Source organism: Anastrepha obliqua, chromosome 4 (genome assembly GCF_027943255.1).
Source record: "Anastrepha obliqua isolate idAnaObli1 chromosome 4, idAnaObli1_1.0, whole genome shotgun sequence".
Taxonomy (NCBI): Eukaryota; Metazoa; Arthropoda; class Insecta; order Diptera; family Tephritidae; genus Anastrepha; species Anastrepha obliqua.
Window position 1 is genome coordinate 24,477,521 of NC_072895.1, and position 24,466 is coordinate 24,501,986.

The window sequence follows — 24,466 nt, forward strand, 5'->3', positions numbered from 1 at the left end:
TGCATTATTAAACTTAAGATAGAGCTGGGTTCGACTGCGCGTATGTGCCTATGTGGCCTATGAGAATGCCCGTGAGTATTTGGCGCGAGCTAGCCTCACATACCCTTAGCTCTTCGCTCCAAAAGCTTCTACTTCATGGTGTGTTGTCCCATTGCAAGGAAGTGCTCGGTTTCTATTAAGGTCGAGACCTCAGTCTCTCTTACCAATGCGTCCAAACCAAATAAGCCGGATGACATTGTGCGTTCATAACAGATTCAGTTTCTCGATACACCCAAGAACCAGTGAGAACTTAATCTACCCGTGAGCATTTGGTGTCAGCTAACCTTTCGCACCCTTAGCTCTTCACTCCAAAAGCTTCTCTTTGATGATGTGTTCTCCCATAGTAAGGAAGAGCTCGGTTTCTATTAAAAACCAGGCCTCATCCTCTCTTACCAATGCGTCCGCTACTTCATTATCACTTATACCCCTGTGTTCCGGGATCCAAATCAGCCGGATGCTATTGTGCGTTCCTCACAGATTCAGTTTCACGATACACTCAAGTACCAGTGAGGACTTAATCTCAAAGGGCGAGAACTTGACTTGACTTTGTTTAAAGCGTCTTGAACTTTTCGCTGAGCGGTCTGCCTTTCAGAGGCGGAGGGGGTATTTAGGCCTATAATATTTATGAAGAATCGCATGCCTCAACACAAGGAATTCTTTGTGAATCGTAGGTAAAACTGGCCGTTAACTAGCACGAAATTGAAAAAGAAAATTTTATTTAAACTAGTTGCTGATTTCGCAGTCTACTTTGCTATTTAAAATTTGTATTACTGTAATAATAATGTTTTTTGAGCAAATCTCTTAGAGGGTCTGATAAAGCTTGGTAATGTCAGCTTATCGAATTTGTGTAGGTTTTTAAAAATCAGTTCCTTCACATTCGCTTTAATTTTTCTGTTATTTTGCTAAGTTAAATTGCGAGTTGTGGTGAGGTCTTTGCTTTGCCTTTTGGATACATTAACACCACTTTTACTTAAAACTGCTTCAGCTTTTCCCAACGATATGTTCGGTTTTGTCACAAACAAATCAATTGCCTTCTGATCCTGTTTTGGAGAACTATTTCTGTTTTGGGCCTCGCCCAGGGAAGTCATCAACGTTTTTAACTTCGGTATACCGTTCCGCTCACTTATTTATGAACATCTTCGATTTCTTCAAATATTTTGCTGCAGTTGAACGTGACAGTTTTGTACCTTTAGGGTGTGCGAATAGGAATACTGCTTCAAATCGTTTTTCATACGTGGAACTTGTTTTTTAGAACAACGAAGGCTTTCTAAATTTCTCACAAAACTAACAAATTGCGAAATGGATGCGCCTATTTAGCAGCATTTAAATTTTTTTTATAACGGAAAACTACGTTTTAATTTTGCCAGTCACGTTTCTATTAGACTGTATATATATAAGTAAGTATAATAAAGACGAGGAAGAAAACAATTAAACACATATTAATATTATTTTAATTACTTTTTATTTATTTAGTTTATTTTTTATTTATTTACTTAGTTTTTATATTTTTTATTTAAATTTTCTTATTTACTTAGTTTCTAATTTTTTTTTAATTTATTAACTTTTCTTATATTTATTTAGTTTTTTGTTTTATTTTTTATTATTTTTGTATTTATTTATTTTTATTATTTTTTTATTTATTTCGTTTTTATTTTTTATTTATTTAGATCTTATTTTTTTCATTTTTATTATTTTAGTTTTTTTTAGTTAATTAATAAATCAGTTAATCATTTTTTTTATTGTTTTATAATTAATTAAATTGTTTAGTTTTTTTTTATATATTTTGATGTTTTTTTTTGTTTTTATGTATTTAGTTTTTATTTATTTAGATTTTAGTTTTTATTTTGTTGTTTTTTGTTTACTTAGCTTTTTCATTTGTTTAGTTTTTATTTTTATTATTAATTTATTTGTTATTATTCAGTTTTTGTTTATTTATTTAGTTTTTATTTTGAATTTTTTTATTTACATTTTTTTAAGTTTTTATTGATTTATTTAGTTTTTATTTTGATTTAATTTATTTAATTTTATTTTTTGTATAATTTAATTTTTTTTTATTTTTATTTATTTAGTTTTTATTTTTCTTATTTATTTAGTGGTTTTTTATGTATTTTTTGTTTTTTGTATTTAGTTAGTTTTTATGTTTTTAACTTCCTTAGCTTGAAAGCTGTTATTTGAAAAGTTTGCACTGGATTGTGTTTTAATATAGTCTGTCCCCCATCAAGTTGGGATCAGTTCAACTTCTGATGTAAGGTTATTTTGAAATGGATTTTCAGGCGCTCAATATCCATTTTTAAATACCGTTACCACGCAAATTAGAGGTTGGTGACAAAACAGAAGACGTCATTGAACTTGAAGACCCCAATTAAGTCATATCAATTATCAAAACGTTTGCCACAAAAAAAGTTGAAAATCCAAGCACAATTTAATTAGATTCAGAGCTTGAACTATTCGCAAGTGGGACACAAATTCTCTGGAAGATATGAAAAACATTTGGCTTCGGCTTTAGCTACTTACCATATAACAACTTCATCCAATTTCATATTAATGTTTACATAAAATTTTGTTCAAAAATTTTTCTTCCAAATATCTGAAAGTAAGAAGAGAAAAAATTAGTATAAAATATGCAAATATCAAGCAGAAAGAGGCTTATATTATATAACAAAAGCTAATGAATATAAAAAGTTTGAAGCAAGGCGAATCTATTAAAGGTGGTATCGGTAAATCAGCTGATGTCTCTTTTTTCTTTCGCCGTGCCCATGAAGCTGTCAGCACAGAGTGAAAATCAGGCGAATCCATTCTTTGTTTTCTACTTTGCCAATACTTTGCCGTGACAATCAAAGGTACAAACCATTGTTGTTGGTCTAGTGCCAATGATTTGTAATTGTGATTTACAGTGCAGTGGCGATAACGTAAACTTATTAAAATCAAGACAAGTTTACATTTACGAAAACGTTGTCATGACAGTCGGATTTATGCGCTCCGGAACGATCCGGATTTGTATCCGGCCAAAGACTGTCACTCCAGCAGCATTCCCCGTACATGAAAGAAGAATGTTTGTGCTGCTACAAAAACAACACTTACGAAAATGTTCATGTTTACAATGGTTTAAATCCAACGCAATATTATTTTCTTTATAAATTTTGCAATGTAGGCATCATTTTGTGGTTACGCTCAATATTACGGATTACTTGTAGTTGTTTTGTTTAGTAAACGCCGCAAAAAAAATAATAAATAAAATTTGAAGAAATGAAAAATATAAATGGCTGAAAGCTTCAAAATTTATTTGTTATTTCATTATCACTCATGATTCGAAATAAAAGTTTGCTCAGTAAGCAGCTTTCTCGTTCGCTCTTGACAAATCGGCTCCCTCAACAAGACACTGGGTTGCTAGCGCTAGAAATTTTGTAAAGTAAAAGTAGGGAAAAGTGGAGGGAAAATAAAATTTGTAGGAAAAACTTTTCGTTGTCAAAATGGAGTGGGGGAAAACAACGACAATTTTGAGCGACTTTAAATTTGCACTTTATTTTATTGAAATTTAATGGGCTACAAAACTGCGTGCCTAAATTTTTTTAAAAACATTTGATTAAAAATTTGAAATTTTGATGAAATCTTGTCGTATTTTTATAAATCTTGTACAAAGATTGAAGCTTATGTTAGTTTTTTTTTGCTTACGGATGAGGGGTCTTAAAATGCCTAATGCATAGGCAAAGCTGCCGTCGCAGCAGTGGTGTATCCGGGGCCTATGCATGTGGGGTGCGCTTACATTAGTATCGTCTTTGTTATAGAATGAACTACATTTATATAAAAAAGTAATTGAAATTATGGAATAAATGAGCAAACTGTCAAAACTGGGCAATAGGTAGTGCTTTTGTAATAATATCGGGGGTGTCCTCCAAAAGTTTGTCATGTTGTCTTATTTTTTCTCCCTTAAAGTTGCTTCTTATAAAGGGCAGTTAAATTTCAAGGGCCGATGTTGAATGTGAACCACACCTAAACGTCAAGTTTTATTCGCATTTCATTTGATATTTTTCAATTTCACACTAACTTAATTTGAACCATGGAAAGATACACAATCGAGCAACGCGTTCAAGTTATTCAGGCTTTTTATGAAAACGGGCGTTCAAATCAAAATGCATATCGCGCACCTCGTGAAGAAAATCATCTTCAGTGATGAGGCACATTTTCACCTCAGTGGATTCGTCAATAAGCAGAATTGCCGCATTTGGGCGAATGATAATCCAAGAGTGATTGCCGAAAAACCAATGCACCCACAACGAGTCACTGTTTGGTGCGATTTATGGGCCGGCGGCATCATTGGGCCGTATTTTTTTCCAAAATGGGGCCGGTCAGGCAGTTACTGTGAATAGTGTTCGCTAACTTTTTATGGCCCGAATTGGAAGATATGGATGTGGACGATATATGGTTTCAACAGGACGGTGCCACTTGTCACACAGCTAACGAAACAATGGCTCTTTTGTGCGAAAAATTTGATGGCCGAATAATCTCATGTCGCGGCGATGTCAATTGGCTGCCAAGATCATGTAATTTGACACCGTTGGACTTCTTTCTTTGGGGTTATTTGAAAGAAAAGGTGTACGTCGTTAAGCCAGCAACAATTCAAGAGCTAAAGGATGAAATAATTCGGCACGTTAACGGCATAGAACCTCAATTAAGCCTCAGCGTCATCGAAAATTTGGACCATCGGAAGGAGGTGGGCCGCCGAGGCCGCGGTGACCATTTGGCCGATATTTTATTCCCTACGTAATTGAGCCATATCAGTACTATCACAATAAAGAGAAATGATAATAATTTCCTAAAAAAATTGTATTTTATTCAAAATCAACACCGGCCCTTGAAACTTAACCACCCTTTACAAAACAAAAAAACGATCGCTATAATATTCTAGCCAATGGAAACGCTCTGTGCAGTGACTTGTATGCAAATATTTATTAAATTTAATTTTGTTTACCTAAGATTTTGTATGGGCACAAATGTTTAATTTATCGATGGATTAGGAATGTGCGAACACATTTATTTATTTTTAGGTACGCGAGGCTGATAAGCGCTGATAAAAGTAGAGTCAGACACACCCAGACACATACAAACAAATACCCATAAAAAATTTAAAGGTATACCTGCAGGAATTCCTTGTGAATTTTGTGCTTGTGAATTTCCAGCACTCGAAGTGTAACCAACTTCAGACCGCTCGAGCAGGTGATGCACGCGAGAAAAGAAAATCAGCAATGGATTTCAAACGTAATTGTGTGATTGCATTATTTTTGGCTGGCAAATCACAACCAGCGATTGTTCGTGAGCTCGAGCACCTTTAAGTAAATAAAGTTTTTGTTTTTCGCACCATTTCCCGTTACAATGATACTGGCAGCATCGCGAAACGTCATGGAGGTGGTCAACAAAAGACTGCAACGCCACGTGAAATGCTTCAAAAAGTACAGAAGGGACTTGAGCGAAATCCTCGACGAAGTGCCAATCAAATGACGAAAGAACAGTAAATATCTGATCATAGCACCCGCCGCATACTGAAAAATCATCTCAAAGTCAAGCCTTACAAGATCCAAAAGGCGCATGATCTCACATTAAAACAGCAAAAAGTCAGACTTGAGAGAGCGAAGGAGTTGCTTCGCTTGACCGAAAGCGGTCAATTTCCGAAAATTGTGTTTTCTGACGAGAAAATTTTTCAAACTGAGCAATTCGTAAACTCCCAAAACGATAGGGTTTATTTGACCGACCGTTCATTCAAGAATTTGAGTCATCGATTGGCCACCAGGAGACAACACCCGCCACAGGTAATGGTTTGAGCTGTAACCCCAGATGAGCGTCCTCCAATCGTTTTCATCGATCCTGGCGTCAAGGTAAATGCGAAATATTATCGGGAAAGTAATCTGGAGCTTGCTTTGAAGCCATAGGCAGACAAACATTTCGGTGGCGGACCATGGACATTTCAACAGGACGCGGCACCATCTCATAAAGCGCGAGTGAGCCAAGAATGGCTAATAAACAACGTTCCGAATTTCATAACGTCCACACAATGGCTCTCAAATTCACCAGATGCGAATCCGATGGATTACTCTCTTTGGGCCATTTTGGAGAGCAAAGTCCGAACGTCCGAACTAAAAGATTCACCAGTCTCAAGGCGGTAAAAAAAGCCATTGCCCGCGAGTGGGCCAAAATACCTGCAATTCACATTCGGGCAGTTTGCGACTCGTTTTTGGACCGTCTCAAGGCCGCCAAGGTAAAAGGTGGTCATATCGAGCAAAAGTAAATTGATTCTTAATTTTGTATTATTTTCACATATTTTTAACTTTGAATTGAATAAAAGTAATTTTCCAAGCTAAATTTATGACCTTTTTAATTGGTTACACAACGAGTGCCGGACCCTGTATTTTATGTGAAGGCGTAGAATCCTCAAAAGCGGTTCACACTTTTTCCGAAATTCATTTCGGCGTGTATCCTATTTTTAACAAGGAATTTATTCAAAACGCGATGCACAAATCAGCGAGAGTTTCCAGCTTCCGCAGACATTGCCTTGTTACTTTTTTAAGGAATAACTTTTAATGAACCAGTAATCATTGAAAAATTCAGGTACGAAAACTAGCAGTTCAAAGATCTTATCCGCATGATATGCCAATTTTTTAACAAGATAAAGACTCAAAGCACTCATCGAAACTTATTGGATAACAAAATTGGGTATAAAGTTAAAGTTAAAAAAAAAAAATTAGCTGGCTTGAGAAGAAATATGGCCAAAATTATAGCGAGGCTACCGAATCGCATAGAACACCTGATTTGTATTTTTTTCTTGTTTTAGTGGTCTTGATAAAAATCTAGGTTTACGACAAGGCAAACAGAATACAGATCATTCTTGCGTTTACCACAAGGCGAATTCAGTACTGAAAATGATGTCTTCACAAAATAGTTATTTTATTTTTCGCGATTTTGATAAGTCTACCTGGGATAGCGATAGTATTGTACAAAAACAAAAAGATATTTAAAACTCAAGGTCAGCTGATTATTTCAAAGGCAAATCACTTGAAGAAGGGAATGTACACATGTAAATTTCAAACGTTGTTTGTGAACTTAGAAAACTTATCACTTTGTCCCTGTCAATAGTTTAAATTCCCCTGTACAACCGGCGTTAAATTAGGGCTTATATTTTGCAAGTGCTACCTTCTCTCATAAGTTATTATGAATTAATCAAAATTAATCACCCTATCGGAAGATTTATAATTTTTTCAGTATACAGACAAGCGCGTAAAGGTTAAAATAAAGATTTCTCTGACTCAAAATAACTTTTTTATTTTATTTAGTAAAAAAGATATGCAAAATAAAATTTATATAACTAATTTACCGATTTGATTAATTCAATGATTGATAAATGATTAATTTTGTGTGACCTTGTACCTGAGGTGATCTGCACATATCTCCTCCTTTGCTGTGAACTCCATAAAACAAGCACTGCACCACACCAGCTGTGCTTCTACCAATTTTAGTACTTGCAAAAAAACAAAAAATACCCATATCCCATTTCAGCCTTTTCGCTCACAAAAAAGGATTTGCACATATTTTTATTTTTATTGAAAATAATATTTCCACTTCGAATCACTAATTTCGTTTTAAATTAAGAATGTAAACAATGAAATATTTATGTAAACAGAACTCAGTTTTTGTCAAAGTCGCGAGGCAAGGCGTCACCTATGGTATTCAATTCGCCTTGAGGTATAACTATACTCGCTAGCGGCGAATCTTACTCGATAAATATGCTGTTGCTTTCACATGTAAATTTTTTGTCAAATTAATCGAATTTCCCTGTGTAAATGGGCACTATCATTTACACAGGGAAACATTTTGGCCGCGGAAGAAAGAAGGGAATTTGTCTCCCGTACTGGCGAGACGACATTTGACATTTGCTTCATTCGTTTTCTTCTTTTGTGGGAGAAAGTTCTGAGTTCTGTGGTGGTTTTGAATCAAACGGAAGTAATGAGCAATGACAAACATCTGAACGCTGCTTGGGAAATTGCGGATTATTTTTGCTAGTAAAGTAGGTATAATTAAAAAAAGTTATGGGACATGTTTATGTTGAATTCTAATTTCTAAATGTTGCAGAAAACAATTTTGCCCGTGTGACCGCGAATGAAACATTAAAAGAAAATTTCCAGTGTCTTAATTATGTCATATATACTAAGGCGAACCTATTAAAGGTGGAAGCAGTAGACCAGCTGATTTGTGTTGTGTTTCTTTCGCTGTGTACATTCGGATGTTAGCACACAATTGTCAATTACTTACATGCGGCCGCCGTAGCCGAATGGATTGGGGCGTGACAACCATTCGGAATTCAGGGAGGACGTAAATTCGAATCTCGGTGAAACACCAAAATGAAGAAAAAGTGTTTTCTAATAGCAGCCGCTCCTCGGCAGGCAATGGCAAACCTCTGAGTGTATTTCTGCCATGAAAAAGCTCCTCATAAAAAATATCTGCCGTCGGCTTAAAACTGTAGGTCCCTTCATTTGTGGTACGCGCCAATTAAATACATATATAAGTTTTTAATTTGAAAATTTAAATTTTGTAAAGAATTTAAATGCAAAAGTTATTGTGAATATTTTAAATTAATATCAAGAGTAATTTGTCCTCTGATTTTTTGTTTTTTTTTGTCTTCACAAATATATCACTATTTGGTTTTCTATTTTCACGAGACATTCTATTGTAAAAAATGTTGTTGTTGGTGACCTAGTGCCACCGCCTTTAATAAAATATAAACGGCGAATTGAGTAATATAGGTGGCGTCTTCCCAAAACAGTCATTTTATTTTTCGGTATTTTGACGAGTCTGACGAAAGTTCCCTTTCCAATACAAAACAAATGAACAAAACAAAAAAAGAGGAGGAGAAATTACGTATTTGTGAAGCAGTGATGCCATTTGTAAAAAGAGCAAAATATCAATAAAAGCTTCAAATTTTTCCGAGCGACACAAGGAAGTCAATAGAAGAGGCAGCGTACCTATTTTAATGGCCGTATGGGTACATATTCGCTATTAAAACGCAGTTTGAAAGCAACGATCAAACAGCGTTGCTAATTTAACGTGCACTACATGTGCGTATGTATGTATGTATGTATGTATATTAATTTATAACACATTAACACGTACATTCTTTTGCCCTAACCTACTTGTATATATGTACGTTTGTTATCGCTCGTACATACATACATATGCACACATACACCCAATGACAAAAGAAAGTTCTCACTCAATAGTCCCATCGGCTTCGCTCTTAAATCGCTAAATAAATGAACGTACGACTTGGATGACTGGAAAACGGTCATCTTCTCAGATGAATCTAAATTTAAATTGCTTGCCGTGCAGACGTACATTGTGAGTGAGGCGATAAGACGGCAAACGATATGGTCTTCGCAATAAGCGCAACAATATTAAGCTTTCGCCACATGTGATGATAAGGGAATGCATCAAATGTTCGATCAGCCATTTTCCTGAATGCCGTAAGGTACATTATTATTATTGATAGACTGTTTGTGCACTGCGATCTGAAGAGATCTATTGTGCAGCCATGTAGCCTACTCCAACAGTTTTAGGCTATTCATAAATCCTAAAGCTGCTTCAGGCCTAATTTCTACCAGGAGGTTTGGGTTTATAGCCCTATTTCCCAGGCGTAGTGCCACTGCTGGGCAGTCGCATAGAACGTGTTCTGCTGTTTCTTGGGTCTCTTTGCAGAGTCTACAGGAATCGTTTTCTATCGCACCTATCTTTTTCATGTGATAATTAAGTTTACAGTGTCTTCTTAGTAGGTCAGTGTAAAGTTTTATGTCCTTTCTGCTTAGGTTGAGGATTGCCTGATCTGCCTTTATCCGTTCCGGGTCTATGAGTCTTTTCGATTGCCGCATGCCCGATTGGGCTCTCCAGTAATCGATTAGGCCTCGTTGTTCTTGCTCACGTAGAAAGGCACTTTTGAAGCTGTTGTTTACCCCGCAGAAAGGTTCAGGACCTATAAAGGGAATATTTGCCCCCTTTTTCGCTAATGTGCCCGCAATTTCATTCTCTTCATGCCCCTCATGCCTCGGAACCCACATCAAGCTAACAAAGTTTTTTGATGCTAGGGTGCTGAGGATTTTAAAACATTCCCAGAACAACCTTGATTAGAATGAGAAGTTATCCAGCGATTTTAGAGCTGCTTGACTGTCAGAGAGAATGTTAATATTGGCACCGCTCCGTAGACATTATCTTAGGTACATTAACACCGTGCCTACAGCAGAAGAGGTTTTCGCGAAGTGAGTTGGTGCCCTATTTCACGACGATGCTGCCCTTTTCCATCGAACCAGGATTGGATTGCAAGTATTTCTCTCAAATCGTCCCAATTTAATACTTTTAGAGGAATATTTTTTGTTTTATACCTTTTAAGTTGAAAATCACAAGAGAAGTATGGGCATAAAATTTCTTCATTCGCCCGGTTATAGTCCTGACCCTAATCCCATTGAGCACTTGTGAAACGTTGTTGGCCAGAAGGTTCGAAAAAGAAAAACAACCTAAAATACAATACTAAAGAAGCTGGAAGTATGGTACAATGAGGTTGGTTAAGCGGAAATAATATTTTAACTTTATGAATGAAAAATAATATCGTTCAAATGACTGCCACGACTGGCTTTACAGTAGGCCATTCGATCAACCCAATTTTTAAGCACATTTTCGATTGTTTGGGCTCCAATTTCATGAATGGCAACTTCGATTTCGTGTTTTAAAGCATCAATCGTCTCTGGATGGTTCGCATAGCATTTGTCCTTAACGGCTCCCCACAAAAAATAGTCCAACGGGCTTAAATCACAGCTCCGAGGTGGTCAATTGATATCGGAATTTCGGCTGATTATTCGGTTTTCAAAAACGGTAGCCAAAAGTTCGAGTGTAACTTTGGCACTATGGCAAGTTGCACCGTCCTGTTGAAACCAAATGTCGTCCATGTCATCCTCTTCAATTTTTGGAAACAAAAACTCGTTGAGCATCTCACGGTAACGCTCGCCATTTACTGTAACCGCGGCTTCTCGCTCATTTTCGAAAAAAATGGCCCGATGATGCCCCCAGACCAAAAACCGCACCAAACAGTGACTCGTTGTGGATGCATTTGCTTCTCTACAGTAAGGTGTGGATTTTCTGAGTCCCAAATCCGACAATTTTGCTTATTGACGTAACCACCGACGTGAAAATGAGCTTCACCAGAAAAGAAGAAGAAGACTCACCACTTTGCAAATAGATTTTCAATATTTCCCAATTTTGTTCAAGCGTATAGCGTCCCATTTCGCAAATTTCAAATATGAACACATTTGACATGCCATTTGTGTTACCATTCTCAAAAAAATAGGTGGTTCAAAAAGCAAACGCTATATGGCCCACCCTGTAGAAGTAAAAACATTCTTCTTCTCCCTTGGTGCTAATTTGACAGACAGTCAAGTGAGTGATGGTGTGAGTGATTAGCCTTTGCTGGGCGGGGTTGATATGCGAAATTAGAATTTTTATCGTAACATGAAAAATAATAGAAAACAAAGCAAAATAATACCTTTAACTAGGAAAATTTACAATAACAAATATTTTTAATATATTTTTTAGCTATAATAAAATGCTTTTTATTGAGAAATGTTTGAGTTTCTACGCCATTTTTTTAGACTTTTTGAACGATTTTCTATGAATTTTTTTCATTTACCTAAAATGAAAATATGAAAGAGCGTTTTGGAATCAGGTGATCTCAACTGTGGGCATTTTTTGACAACCAGCTGAGAGTGTTTCTACTTATGGATCTGTACAATGATTACGCACTCCATTGCTTGTCTCTTTGTTCACTGCAGCTGTTTAGTGCACAACGGCGGAAGTCACTGCCATAAAAGAGGGACTTACGGTAATAAAAACGAGAAATCTTCATATACTCGTACAGTCAAGCAGCAATAAAAGCGCTAGAATCTAAAACACACTCGTCAAAAACAGTCGTAGAACGTTGTAAACTTCTAAATGACATATCAAAATACTACAAAGTACACCTTATTTGGGTGCTAGGCCACAGGAATATAGCTCGAACCGGTACAACGTTCGACCTCCAAGCGGATAAGACGCTGATACCCATGCCTATAGCCACTTGTAAACTACTGATAGATAGGGAAACCATCAATAAGGAAAATACAAGTTGGCAAAACCTCACAACATGCGAACTAAGCAAACAGACATAGCCGAAATGGAACAGCGGTCGATCAAAAAGCTTGTTAAGATTTAACAGAGAAGCTATAGAAAAATGATAGGGGTACTAACTGGTCATTGTCTAATAGGCAGCAACGCTAGAAGGTTAGGACTGCCGTACTTCGATTTCTGGAGAAGTACAGGATAGAGGGAGACAGAAGAAGAAGAAACAGTCAGACACCTTTTATGTGAGTGTGAAAGCTTAGCGACAAGAAGGCTCCGCACTCTTGACATGGCATTTTTAACTGATCTAGCGGACATAGTGCAACTAAAAATAAAGAAGATTTTCTCGTTTATTAAAGCTACCAGATGGTTTGAAGAGGAACCCGTAGGGTAAGGATAAGTTCCAGTGGTATCACAATGGACCTATGAAAGATTTAAGTGTGTCATTGCGACAGCCACCCTACCTACCTACCTACCTACTTCACAAGTGTCAAATATGATTGGCATACGACGCCATTTGCAAAAAATATAAATCTTTCGATAGGGTGGTTAAATTGGTTAAATTGGTATGATGCAATTTTTTATATAATCTTATAATTTAATATTTTAACTGTGCAACATGATATTTATATCTTTTGGACTTGGAGTACACTTTTTTTGTCGCTGAGTGTAGACTTGTATGTGTGGTAGTGCATTATTATTTTTCCGATAAAATGGATCAATTCTAGAAGTTACTGGTTTCTTTGCACTTTTTTATCTATGCATATACGAGTATGTAAGTAGGTATGTAGGTATTTTCATACTCAAATAGTAATTCATAGAAACCCAGCAGTAAAAACAAGTAATCTTAAACCATCAATTTTATGGCGGTTTTCAAACTGGCGCAAAATGGGTGGAGAGTAGGTATGACATCTGGCACTGTAGTGTGTCAAGGAGAATTTATTTATGTCTAGAGATAAATGGTAGAGACATTAGGAAAATTTGCAAATTATAAATTTTTTACTTTTATAAGTGTAGATCTAAAAAATCTAAGAAATAATTGAACTCGAACAAAGCTCTATTAATTGGAGCAGCAGCATTGTGAAGCGTTTCATATAAACCTATGCGGAAAGTATCGAAACCGCGCAGGCTTCCACATGCCACATGAAAATCAATTAACGCAAGAAGGGAAGGGCTGTCGATTTTACCAGAAAGGATGTCGAGAAGAAACCAAAAAGCCAAAAGAGATCGTCTGGATTCGGTTCAGAAAAACTTAAACAGGATAAAGCAAAACGAAGGAACATTTTCTGAACTCCCTCCAAACGATTTTATGTATTTGAAGAGTATAGAAATTTGAGTGTACGAGTATATGGGACAGAGAATTGCGAAGAATGACGTCTAAAATATGCCAGCATGGCAAGTGACTCTGAAATAATATAATTTATACGCAAAGTAAAAGCTTTGAATCAAAAAACTCTCTTAAGTCATTAATCTCGACCGATTGAAGAGTAGTACTAGATAAAAGGTACGATGTAGTAAGTGGCTTGGACAACTTAGAAAACGTTAATTTATGATAATTTTTGGTGTTAAAAGCCTCTAACAAAACCCTTTTGAACTCAGTCAAAATCGTTTAACTCACTTTATTCTTGAGAAACGATACTATCCTATCCTTCAAATCCTCTCTCTTGGCAATTGGTAATACTGCCTAAGTGCTTAAAAAGCTTCCGGCCTTCCACAATTCCATTCCATTGTTACCCAAACAGAGCAGAACAGAGTTTACCACGAATTGTCATAAAACGAGTACTATGAAGAATCAGATACAGTTACACTCTGGACCATTTTGCTCATTATGCGCAAAGGGTATCAATATTATGTAGATAACCAACTTCCATTCCAACAAAAACATTGGACATTGGGGCATCAACAAAACAAAACAGATAATAAGTTGTCAAAAAAACAAAAAGAAAAATTTCAAATAAAAAAGAACAAATTTTAATTTTTCAAAAACAAAAAAAATATACAATAAATAAAATTGAAAAAAATTTAATACAGTTAAATAAAAAGAAATTATAAACAAACTATTAAAAAAGTTAAAAGAAATATATGTATATAAAAAATCTTAAAAAAAATTCTTAAAAAAAAATCCTAAAACGAAAATCAAAAAATTGCCATACCGCAAAACCTGAAATAAAAAACGATTAATAAAAATTAAGAAAAAAAAAATCCTAAAAAATAAAATTTAAAAAATTTTAATTTGTCAACAAAAAAGGAAACAAAAAGAAAAAACATTAAAAAAATAAATAAATAAAATTAAAAAAGGTTAAATAAAAAGAAATTATAAAAAAATCTATTAAAAAATACTAAAAAATTATCATGGAACAAAAATTAAAAAATGAACTAAATATAAAAAAGGCGAATGCGCACCGCAAAACCTTAAATAAAAAAACTATTAAAAGAATTTTAATAAAAATGACGAAACAAATTAAATATAAAAAAGTAAATTTAAAAAATTTTTATTTTTCAACAAAAAAGGAAACAAAAAGAAGAAACATTAAAAAAAAGTAAATAAAATTAAAAAAAGTTATATAAAAAGAAATTGTAAAAACGAACTATTAACAAATCTTAAAAAAATAATCATAAAACAAAAATAAAAAAATGAACTAAATATAAAAAGGCGAATGCGCACCGCAAAACCTTAAATAAAAAAAACTATTAAAAAAATTTTAATAAAAATGACGAAACAAATAATAAAAAATAAAATTAAAAAATTTTTATTTGTCAACAAAAAAGGAATCATAAAGAAGAAACATTAAAAAAAGTAAATAAAATTGAAAAAGTTAAATAAAAAGAAATTATAAAAAAATCTATTACAAAATACTAAAAAAATTATCATGAAACAAAAATTAAAAAATGAACTAAATATAAAAAAGGCGAATGCGCACCGCAAAACCTTAAATAAAAAACTATTAACAAATTCTTAATAAAAACGACGAAAAAAAAATTATAAAAAATAACTTTAAAAAATTTTTATTTGTCAACAAAAAAAAAACAAAAAAGAATAAAAATTAAAAAAAAAATTAAATTATATTAAAAATAAATAAATAAAAAGAAATTATAAAAAGCTATTAAAAAATATTTAAAAAATTAAAAAATAAACATGAAATTAAAAAAAATAAAATAAATATTATATAAAAAAAGGCGTATAAGTACCGCAAAACCTTAAATAAAAAAACTTTTACAAAAATCATAAAAAATAAAAAATTTCTCAAAAAAGAAAAGAACAACAAAAGAAGAAAAATTAAAAACAAAATTAAAAAAATAAAAAAAATTAAATAAAATTAAATAGTTAAACAATAATAAATTATAAAAAAACTATTAAAAAAATCTTAAAAAAAATTTAAAAATAATCATGAAACTCAAAAACAAAAAATTAAATATATAAATGTATATAAAATAAAATTCAAATATGTTAATTTGACAAAAAAAGAAGAAAAATTAAAAATAAAATAAAATTAAAAAAAGTTAAATAAAAATAATATATAAAACAAAATATTAAAAAAATCTTTAAAAAAGTCAAAAATAATCATGAAACTCAAAAAAAATAAAATAAATATAAAAAAAAGGCAAATAAGTACTGCAAAATCTTAAATAAAAAAACTATTAAAAAAATCTGTATAAAAATTAAAAAAAAAACAAATTATTTAAAATAAAATAAAAAATGTTAATTTGTCAAAAAAAAAAAAGAAAAAACGTTAAAAAAATATAAATAAAATAATATTTAGAAAAAGGTAAATAAATAGAAATTATAAAAAACACTATTAAAAAATCTTGCAACAATTGAAAAATAAATCATAAAACAAAAATTAAATAAACATAAAAAGAGGCGATATGTACCGCAAAACCTTCCCTTAAAAAAAATATTTATGCTTTCTAAATAAATAAAACTTTGCCTAGTTAATAATAAATCCAATGGTTTCCCTCCTCTCCCCCAAGCGACACTAGAGCCACGGATCCTTTTCTAAATATTTCGGCGACGAGTCATGAAAGGCAAAGGTTTATTAACCAGCCGAGATTTAAAAACTGTTCAGCTGCAAAAAATCTTCATCAACTGGATAAAAATTTAGATCGTCCGATCGCCAATCAGTTAAAGACGCAATGAGCGACGGTGTTTGGACACTTCACGCGTCGAGGGAAAACTGGGCATATTCTGCACAATACCTTCAGAAACCACTTTTGGACCCACTTCTGGAGTTAACAAAACCACTTTTTATCAGGTTTTTTCACCGCTTTTGGTTGGCAGGGCAAATAATTTCAATTTTCTAGTTGTGCTGTATCAAATAATAAAACAATTATAGACGTAAGTGTACACATTTGTGTTAGTGCTTGTTACTTGACGCGAAATTCATGCGTGGGCGTGGTACCATTTAAGTTTATAAAGAATTCATTCGGATGATGATTTCACTTTCAATGAAGTTTTTTAAGCGGAGAGAGACGAAAGCGGCCATGCAATGAATGAAAAAAAAATTAATAATGCAGCCAAAAAGATAGGGCCTCTTTTTGTATATACACATACATACATATGAGCTATAGATGATAATCCCGTAATATCGGGATTTCAGTATTTTGTTAAGTCCCGAAAAGGTAGCGATTTTTACCAACAATTCCAGAATTTTTGGGATTTGTAACGTCTCTTTTGATTTTGTTTCCATGTTAATGCAATAAATAAAACATAAATATTATACATATGTATGTATGAACATATGCCTCTGCTTTAAGCAAAAAGTATGTATGTACATATTTTTAAAACCAAATTACGTATGACATACTGGAGATGGAATTTTTTTCGAGTAAAATTGTTGCATAATCATAAAATCTAAATACTCCGTCTAATCCCGGGATTGTAATACCAACATCTCGAAAATCCCTGGATAAAAATAATCGAAAAAATTTACAACCCTAATATGAGCACACAATAATTTTCTTAAGCCCCCTGCAGGAAATTCTACTGACAACTTCCACGTAAATTCGAAATCGTAGTTACGTAGATTCGCAATATTTTTTTATCGCTTTTTTCAAACCGTTTTGTGTATGCTAGCAATTGATTGATTGTTACAATAGTGGACAATATAAGACAATCTCGCACCTACTGCGCTATTGTGATGCTCTATCCAGATGTAGGTTTACTATTCTGGGTAGACAGTTTTTTACTGAGTTCTAAAATTTCTGAAAAGCACTCACTGGTTTTAGGAGAGATAGGGAAAAGCTCGCCACGCGGCAAAACAATGGGCTATGAGCCTGAGTGTGTCACACAGGACAACCGCTTCAACCTAACCTAACCTGCAGTAGCAGCTTACCAGCTCCTTTCTAATAACAGCCCAGACAGACGGCGGCGTTATTCGGGATAAATGTTAATTTGTCAAAAACATCAAACAAAAAAAAACATAAATAAAATTAACAAAAAATGAAATACAATTAAAAAAAGTTTAATAAAAAGAAATTATAAAAAACTATTAAAAAAAATTATAAAAAGCTATTAGAAATCATTAAAAAAATTAAAAAATAATCATGAAATTAAAAAAATAAATAAATAAATATAAAAAAGGCGAATTCGTACCACAAAACCTTAAATAGAAAACTATTAAAAAAATCTTAATAAAAAATAAAACAAAATCATATAAAAAATAAATTATAAAAATGTTAATTTGTCAAAAAAAAAAAAACAAAGAAGAAAAAAAAAAAACCTAAATAAAATAAAAAAACATTAAATAAAATTCAAAAAAGTTAAATAAAAAGAAATTATAAAAAAACTATAAGAAATCCTAATATAAAAAAAAATTTAAAAATAATCATGAAATTAAAAAAAGAAAAAATAAAATAAATATAGAAAAGGCGAATTCGTACCACAAAACCTTAAATAAAAAACTTAAAAAGAAAAAATGAAAAACTTAATGAATAAAAATTTAAAAAATAATAATAAAAGTTAAAATTATAAAAATGTTAATTTGTCAACAGAAAGAAAAAAAGAAGAAAAAAGAAAAAAAAAATATATTAAAAAAATTATAAAAAAAACTATTAGAAATCTTAAAAAAATTAAAAAATAACCATGAAATTAAAAAAAATATAAAAAAGACGAATACGTACCGGAAAATCTTAAATAAAAAACTATTATTAAAATTTGCTAATTTGTAAACGAAAACCAAAAAGAAAATCAAAAGAAGAAAAATTAAAAAAAAAAAAAATAAACAAAATAAAAACAATAAGTAAAATTTAAAAAAAAAAATAAAACCAGTCTAACGGTTAGACTTGATAGAAGTGAAACCTTCCGTAAAACAAACTGAGAGAGAATAAGACGAAAGCAGCATTAGGAGCGGGATAATTATAGGTTCATTATAATATTGCTATAAAGTTCATATTTTATTTTCTTCATTTTATCATTATTCATCCTCAATGTTTTCAATTTCAACAAATGATACGAGTGGCTTATGATAGATAAAATATGATACAAATGCTTTGGTTTCGATGTTGTCAAAAAAAATACCCAAACGGACCGAAGAAACAGACTTACAAATTTCTTCCATTTTCGTCTACTTGTATTCATATAAAAATTTATGTCTCTTCCCACCAAAGCTAAATGTATTAGTATATTTCTTCTTGTATTTATTCAAGGCTGAAATCCCGGCGGTACTGCAATACCGGGCCAAACCGTGGCAGAGGTGCAGAGCAAGCCCCTAAAACACTCCACCCATTTTCAAAAATTAGATTAACATTTGTTGTCCTCCGATGGAGGATCTACCAGATGTTAAGCTGATAGCCACACTACCTAGTCAATACATTTTAAATAATAAACCTAATAAACCTTTTGAGAATTACACGCTCACAAAAAAAAATTAATGTACGAAATATTTATACCGATTCACTTAAACTGACTTTCAGTATCTAAACCAAAAATAGAAAAGCCAAAAAACTGTTTTCAATAAATTTATTTAATTAATTATTTAATAATCAGAAATGTCCTACAATGCAAATTTCAAAAAAAAAAAAAATTTATTTCTTGTGATTCGAACCAAGAATTTTGGATCGGAAGCTCACATTGCTAGCCGCTCGGCTAACGCGCCATACTATCGGTGCTGGCCTAACAGTTATTTAGTTCGTCGCTACGTTTATATGTTGTAATTCGTTTCACTTTTTCCCAAATCACTCCCAACGATTCTAAAGAAGTTTTCACTTCAAAAATTAATGTACGAAATATTTATACCGATTCACTTAAACTGACTTTCAGTATCTAAACCAAAAAACTGTTTTCAATAAATAATCAGAAATGTCCTACAATGCAAATTTCAAAAAAAAAAAAAAAATTCCATTTTCGTCTACATGTATTCATATAAAAATTTATGGCTCTTCCCACCAAAGCTAAATGTATTAGTATATTTTTTTTTGTATTTATTCAAAGCCGAAATCCCGGCGGTACTGCAATACCGGGTCAACCCGTGGCAGAGAAGGAGCAAGCCCCTAAAACACTCCGCCCATTTCCAAAAATCAGTTTAACATTTGTTGTCCTCCGATGGAGGATCTATTAGATGTTAAGCTGATAACCACACTACCTAGTCAATACATTTTAAATAATAAACCTAATAAAACTTTTGAGAATTACACGCTCACAAAAATTATTTATATCAACATATAATATAACGCTTCGTAACTAAATAACTTTTAGGCCAGCGGCGACAGCAAGGCGCGGTAGCCGAGCGACTAGCAATGTGAGCTTCCGATCCAAAATCCTTGGTTCGAATCACAAGAAAAAATAAGTTATTTTTATTTAGTTCGTCGCTACTTTTATATCAACATATAATATAACGCTTCGTAGCCAAGTTGGTCGCTTTTTTCGTTTCACTTTTCCTCAAATCACTCCCAACGATTCTAAAGAAGTTTTCACTTCAAAAATTAATAAAAAGATATTATAAAACAGCTATTAAAAAAATCTTAAAAAAATTAAAAAATAATCATGAAATTAAAAAAAAAAATATGTATAAAAAGACGAATACGTACCGGAAAAGCCATTTTTTTTTTTATAAATTAACATTTTTTAATATTATGTTTTATGATTGTTTCTATTTCAACTTAAAATATTTTCTGTCTTAAATAAAAAAACTATTAAAAAAATCTGAGTAAAACTTAAAAAAAAATTATAGAAAATAAAATTATAAAAGAACTGTACCGTAGGCAACAAAAATCGATATTAGCTGCCCTGATACTAAAAAATAATTATTTAGGTTATTACATTGCAATTTCTCAAACTGCTTCGAAATAGCAAAAACATTAATGTAATTTCGAATATGTTAGTGAAAACTAGCAATACATCCAATCATTCTTGTTCTTCTTTTTAAAAGTTTCATTTTTTCTCATTCAAAATAGATATTAAACGTCACTTTTCGGCAATATTGCCATCGGAGATTCCCCTAATTCGCTTAAATCGAGAGAATTAAGGGGGGGTAACGTTTTTAAATTTTTTTTTTTTGCATTTTTTTTTTATTTGATTTTTTAAATGAAGAACCTTTGAAGAATATTCTGTGAAAATTTTAGATGAATCGGAGCAAAACTTACAAAGATACAGCCACGTAAGTGTTACTACCTACCTGGCTCAACCGCGTTTAACGTTAGCATTAAAGCGTTTTTCCCACAACTTATGTTTTCAAAATCGGTGCTCCTCATAACTTTGAAACTACTGCACCGATCCTTTTGAAATTTTGAACACTTTTTCTGTAGATGTTTTACAAGGTAACGCCGAAGAGTTTTTTTCGAATTTGTTGATACTTTTGTTTTTACGGTAACTAATTCACCGATTTTTTACGCGAAAATCGTGTTTGACTTTAACGTGTTCCCAAAAATCGAAAAATTTTTAATTTCAAAAAACCCTCTCGGCGTTACCCGGAGAAAACGATTATCTAACGAAATAACTTTGGTTGTTATGAGGGGCACCGCAAAACTACTTTTTTTGAGATGCGTCCGAAAAATTTCTGCCATTGCCGTATTTTTAAATATTTTTGGATGAAAATTTCACAAAATATACTTCAAATGCTATAGTTTTATGTAGTAAAAGATTTGACGAATAAATTTTAACTGTGTCATCAAAAAAAAATCATAAAAATGTGCCTTTTTTCCCATGAATTAACGTTTTGGGTATTGATTTTTTATTTTAAATAATTTTTTTTTATAAAAGTATAGCTTATTCTATAACATCTACCATAAAAATTTAAGTTTCAAACTTTGAAAAAGATTTGTAAGAATTTGAAAAAAGTTATATAAATATTTCAAAATCTTTAATCGGAATTTAAAAGAAAATTTGGTTATGCAGTTTTATAGCCCATTAAATTTTATTACAAGAGCAGAGCCAGCTAAAAAAAAATATAACACCTCAATATTTTGAAATTTTTTGAATATTTACTTATTTTTTATTTTTAATAATTTTTTTATAAAAATATAGTTTATTCTATAACATCTACCATAAAAATTTAAGTTTAAAACTTTGTAAGAATTTGAAAAAAATTACATAAAAATTTCAATATCTTTAATCGGAATTTGAAAGAAAATTTGGTAATGCAGTTTTATAGTCCATTAAATTTTATTATAATAAAGCAAATGTTTGAACTGCCTCAAAATTCTCGTTTATTTTTTATAATTTTTTTCCCTGACAAATTTTTTCCCCCCGAAATTAATATTTGTCAAAATCATTCAAAAATCACTATGAATTCTTCAACAAATAATTGAATGTAAAACAAACGACAAACTTTAAAAGAGTAACTTTATGTTATTCTAACTTTATGTTATTCTTTTATCAAACGCAATTACAAATAAAGTCGCCTCTTCGGACGTTACCTGGGGTAATTGGTTTATAAAACAGCTGTTTTTTATTTGCTGTTGTTTTTTCTTTTGTAACAGCATAAGCATACGCTATAAATGAATGGTAATGCTGATGAAGTGACAGTCTTTGGAGGATAAAGTATATAAAAATATTCGGCTGCCTCAGAAACGCTGCTGCTCCAACATTAGTTGCTTCGCATGCAAACTTTTTAACATTTTTTCCCTGCAGGGTTTGTAAGCATTTGTGCGTATACACACACATACATACATATCTACATATGTAAATAAAAACAAATCATACGCCTGCTGTAAATATCAACAACACAAAACAGCCGTGGTGGTGATGATGACTTTCTCCTTTACGCCGCCACTTCATAGGTTATTGGTCAATTGGAAAATATGCATACTGCGCAAAACTATGTAATTAATGGTCAATGAAATATTATACAACACACGCTTAAAAGTCAAAAAATGCTTATCCATTTTTGAGAATATGCAAATAATCACTAGTAGATCAGAAGACGATGCGAAGACTAAAAACAGCACGTCAAATAAAATAAAAACTAAATTGAGCAGAACTTCCGCATTGCGATCAATGCGAGAAATACCCTATTGATTGATTTGGCATTCAATTTAGCAACCGCAAAAGCGGCAATAGAGGATGCTACACGCGGCTGAAATAAGATATTTCAGAAATAGTTGCGGATGCTATTATTTTATGGAGTGCTTGTGAGCTTGAATCATTTAGTTGATGGTTTAACACGATTTTTAAAAATCGTGAGTTTTACACCGAACATTTCTGTGCATAACAATCATTAGGAGCATCACTCTGTAGAGGCGTGAATGCATATGCGGCTGAGGCACCATTGAAGAATCGTTAGCGGTAGCGCCTGCAAACCCAACACAACGTACAAGGCTGTTGCTGGGCGAGTTCAAGGTGATGCCAGCTGTAGTAGGTTGCTTGTGGCTGGTGAGGTTGTTTAACAATATCGCGTTTTGTTGGGTAAATCAATAGTATTGCGGAACGAAATCTAGTAAAACATACATACATACATATGCACAGATGTACCTATATGCAAACGCTGCAAATGTCCACAAACACATTTGATTTTCGAGCCTTTTCAATTACACTTTTTTCACTCACCAAATAAACTTTGATTCGGCACGAATTTAGTTGAATTTCTTGAGAAGATTCTATATTTTTTCCACTGCTGCCCAATGCTTACTATATTTTTGCTTTGATATTCTTTTATTGTGTTTCTGTTTAGTTTTCTTTCTGATTGATATGGCACTACACAACGGTTCAGTTTGACCTACGCGTTTTTGTTATTTGACCAACAGCATTCGCGGAACAACAAAAATCAACTGAACATTTTCGCTCCCTTTGCTTGGTCTCTACTACAAAGTCTCAGGCACTGACGTTTTCGCATTGGCTGTCGTGCCTCCAGTCTAGTTCAGCTCTACTCAATACCAAGTCAGCAACACTCTCAATCATTTTTTGTTCTTCCAATGCACATTGTAATCGCTCTTTACTGTTGCCTCCACGCCTCCACTGTCACTGTCATAACCGACGAGACACGCCGCTTTGTTGTTTGTGCGTCCTACTATTGTTATCTGTGCTGCTATTTGCCCAGTTCTTTGTATTTTCTGGATTTTGGACTAAACAACTCTTGGGAATTTTGTTTTTATTTTACTTTTCGTCTGTGGCACAAACAAATGGCTCGCGCTTATCGACTTTTCTATGGTCGGCTGTGCATATATCTTTGCTCCGGGTCTCCTCCACTTGTTCGGCCAACAGATGACAGCGCTCATCTGTGCAAAGCAGTGTTGTGCCGTTTGCAAATTTTGTCTAACAAGAAAATTACTTCTTTTTTTTGGATTTGGATTTCTACTATGGCCACGAAAGTTTTGCTCTCAATGTCTAACTGCCTGAACCTAATTTAGAAATTATTACACACAAATATAGTAAATATATCAGCAATTTGTCTGCATTAAAGGCCGCAACTTTTCCCCTCAGGTATGGTGGGTTGGCTGGGGTAACACTGTTGAGCGCGAATATGCAGTAAGGAAGAACTGTCAAAATCGTACGATAACAACAAGTCCAAATGTAGCAGCTGATTGGAGATGTAGAAAATGTTAGTCATATTCGGTGTTAGAAACGATGAATTTAATGTATGAATAACAAATATACAAAGAATTAAGCAAAAAATCGTTCGTGCAAATACGAGGAGAATATTTTGGTTAGAGACGAGCGGAAAGTATGCCGATAAAACTGCGGTTTTATTAAAATAGATATGTATGCGTCGATGTTTCACGTTTATTTATTATTATTATTATTATTTATAGGAGATAGACATTTATACATACAATATAACCCTAACTTAATTAGCACACTGGCTACCAGGGCCTT

General features: G+C 32.7%; 1 protein-coding gene and 2 pseudogenes across 1 annotated transcript in view; all 3 read right to left on the reverse strand.

Annotated features, from left to right (window-relative positions):
* The window catches only part of LOC129244432 (protein phtf), a 31,645-nt gene extending 7,832 nt beyond the window's left edge, over window positions 1–23,813 (reverse strand). The window contains exons 1-2 of the mRNA XM_054882054.1: window positions 23,201–23,813; window positions 2,554–2,626 (exon numbers count right to left, since the gene is read on the reverse strand). Of these exons, the coding sequence (XP_054738029.1) occupies window positions 2,554–2,579 (26 nt within the window). The 5' untranslated portion in view covers window positions 2,580–2,626; window positions 23,201–23,813. The remainder of the gene's footprint in view (window positions 1–2,553; window positions 2,627–23,200) is intronic.
* Window positions 18,857–19,041, reverse strand: LOC129246591 (U2 spliceosomal RNA; annotated as a pseudogene).
* Window positions 19,639–19,822, reverse strand: LOC129246575 (U2 spliceosomal RNA; annotated as a pseudogene).
* Window positions 23,814–24,466: the final 653 nt, after the last annotated feature.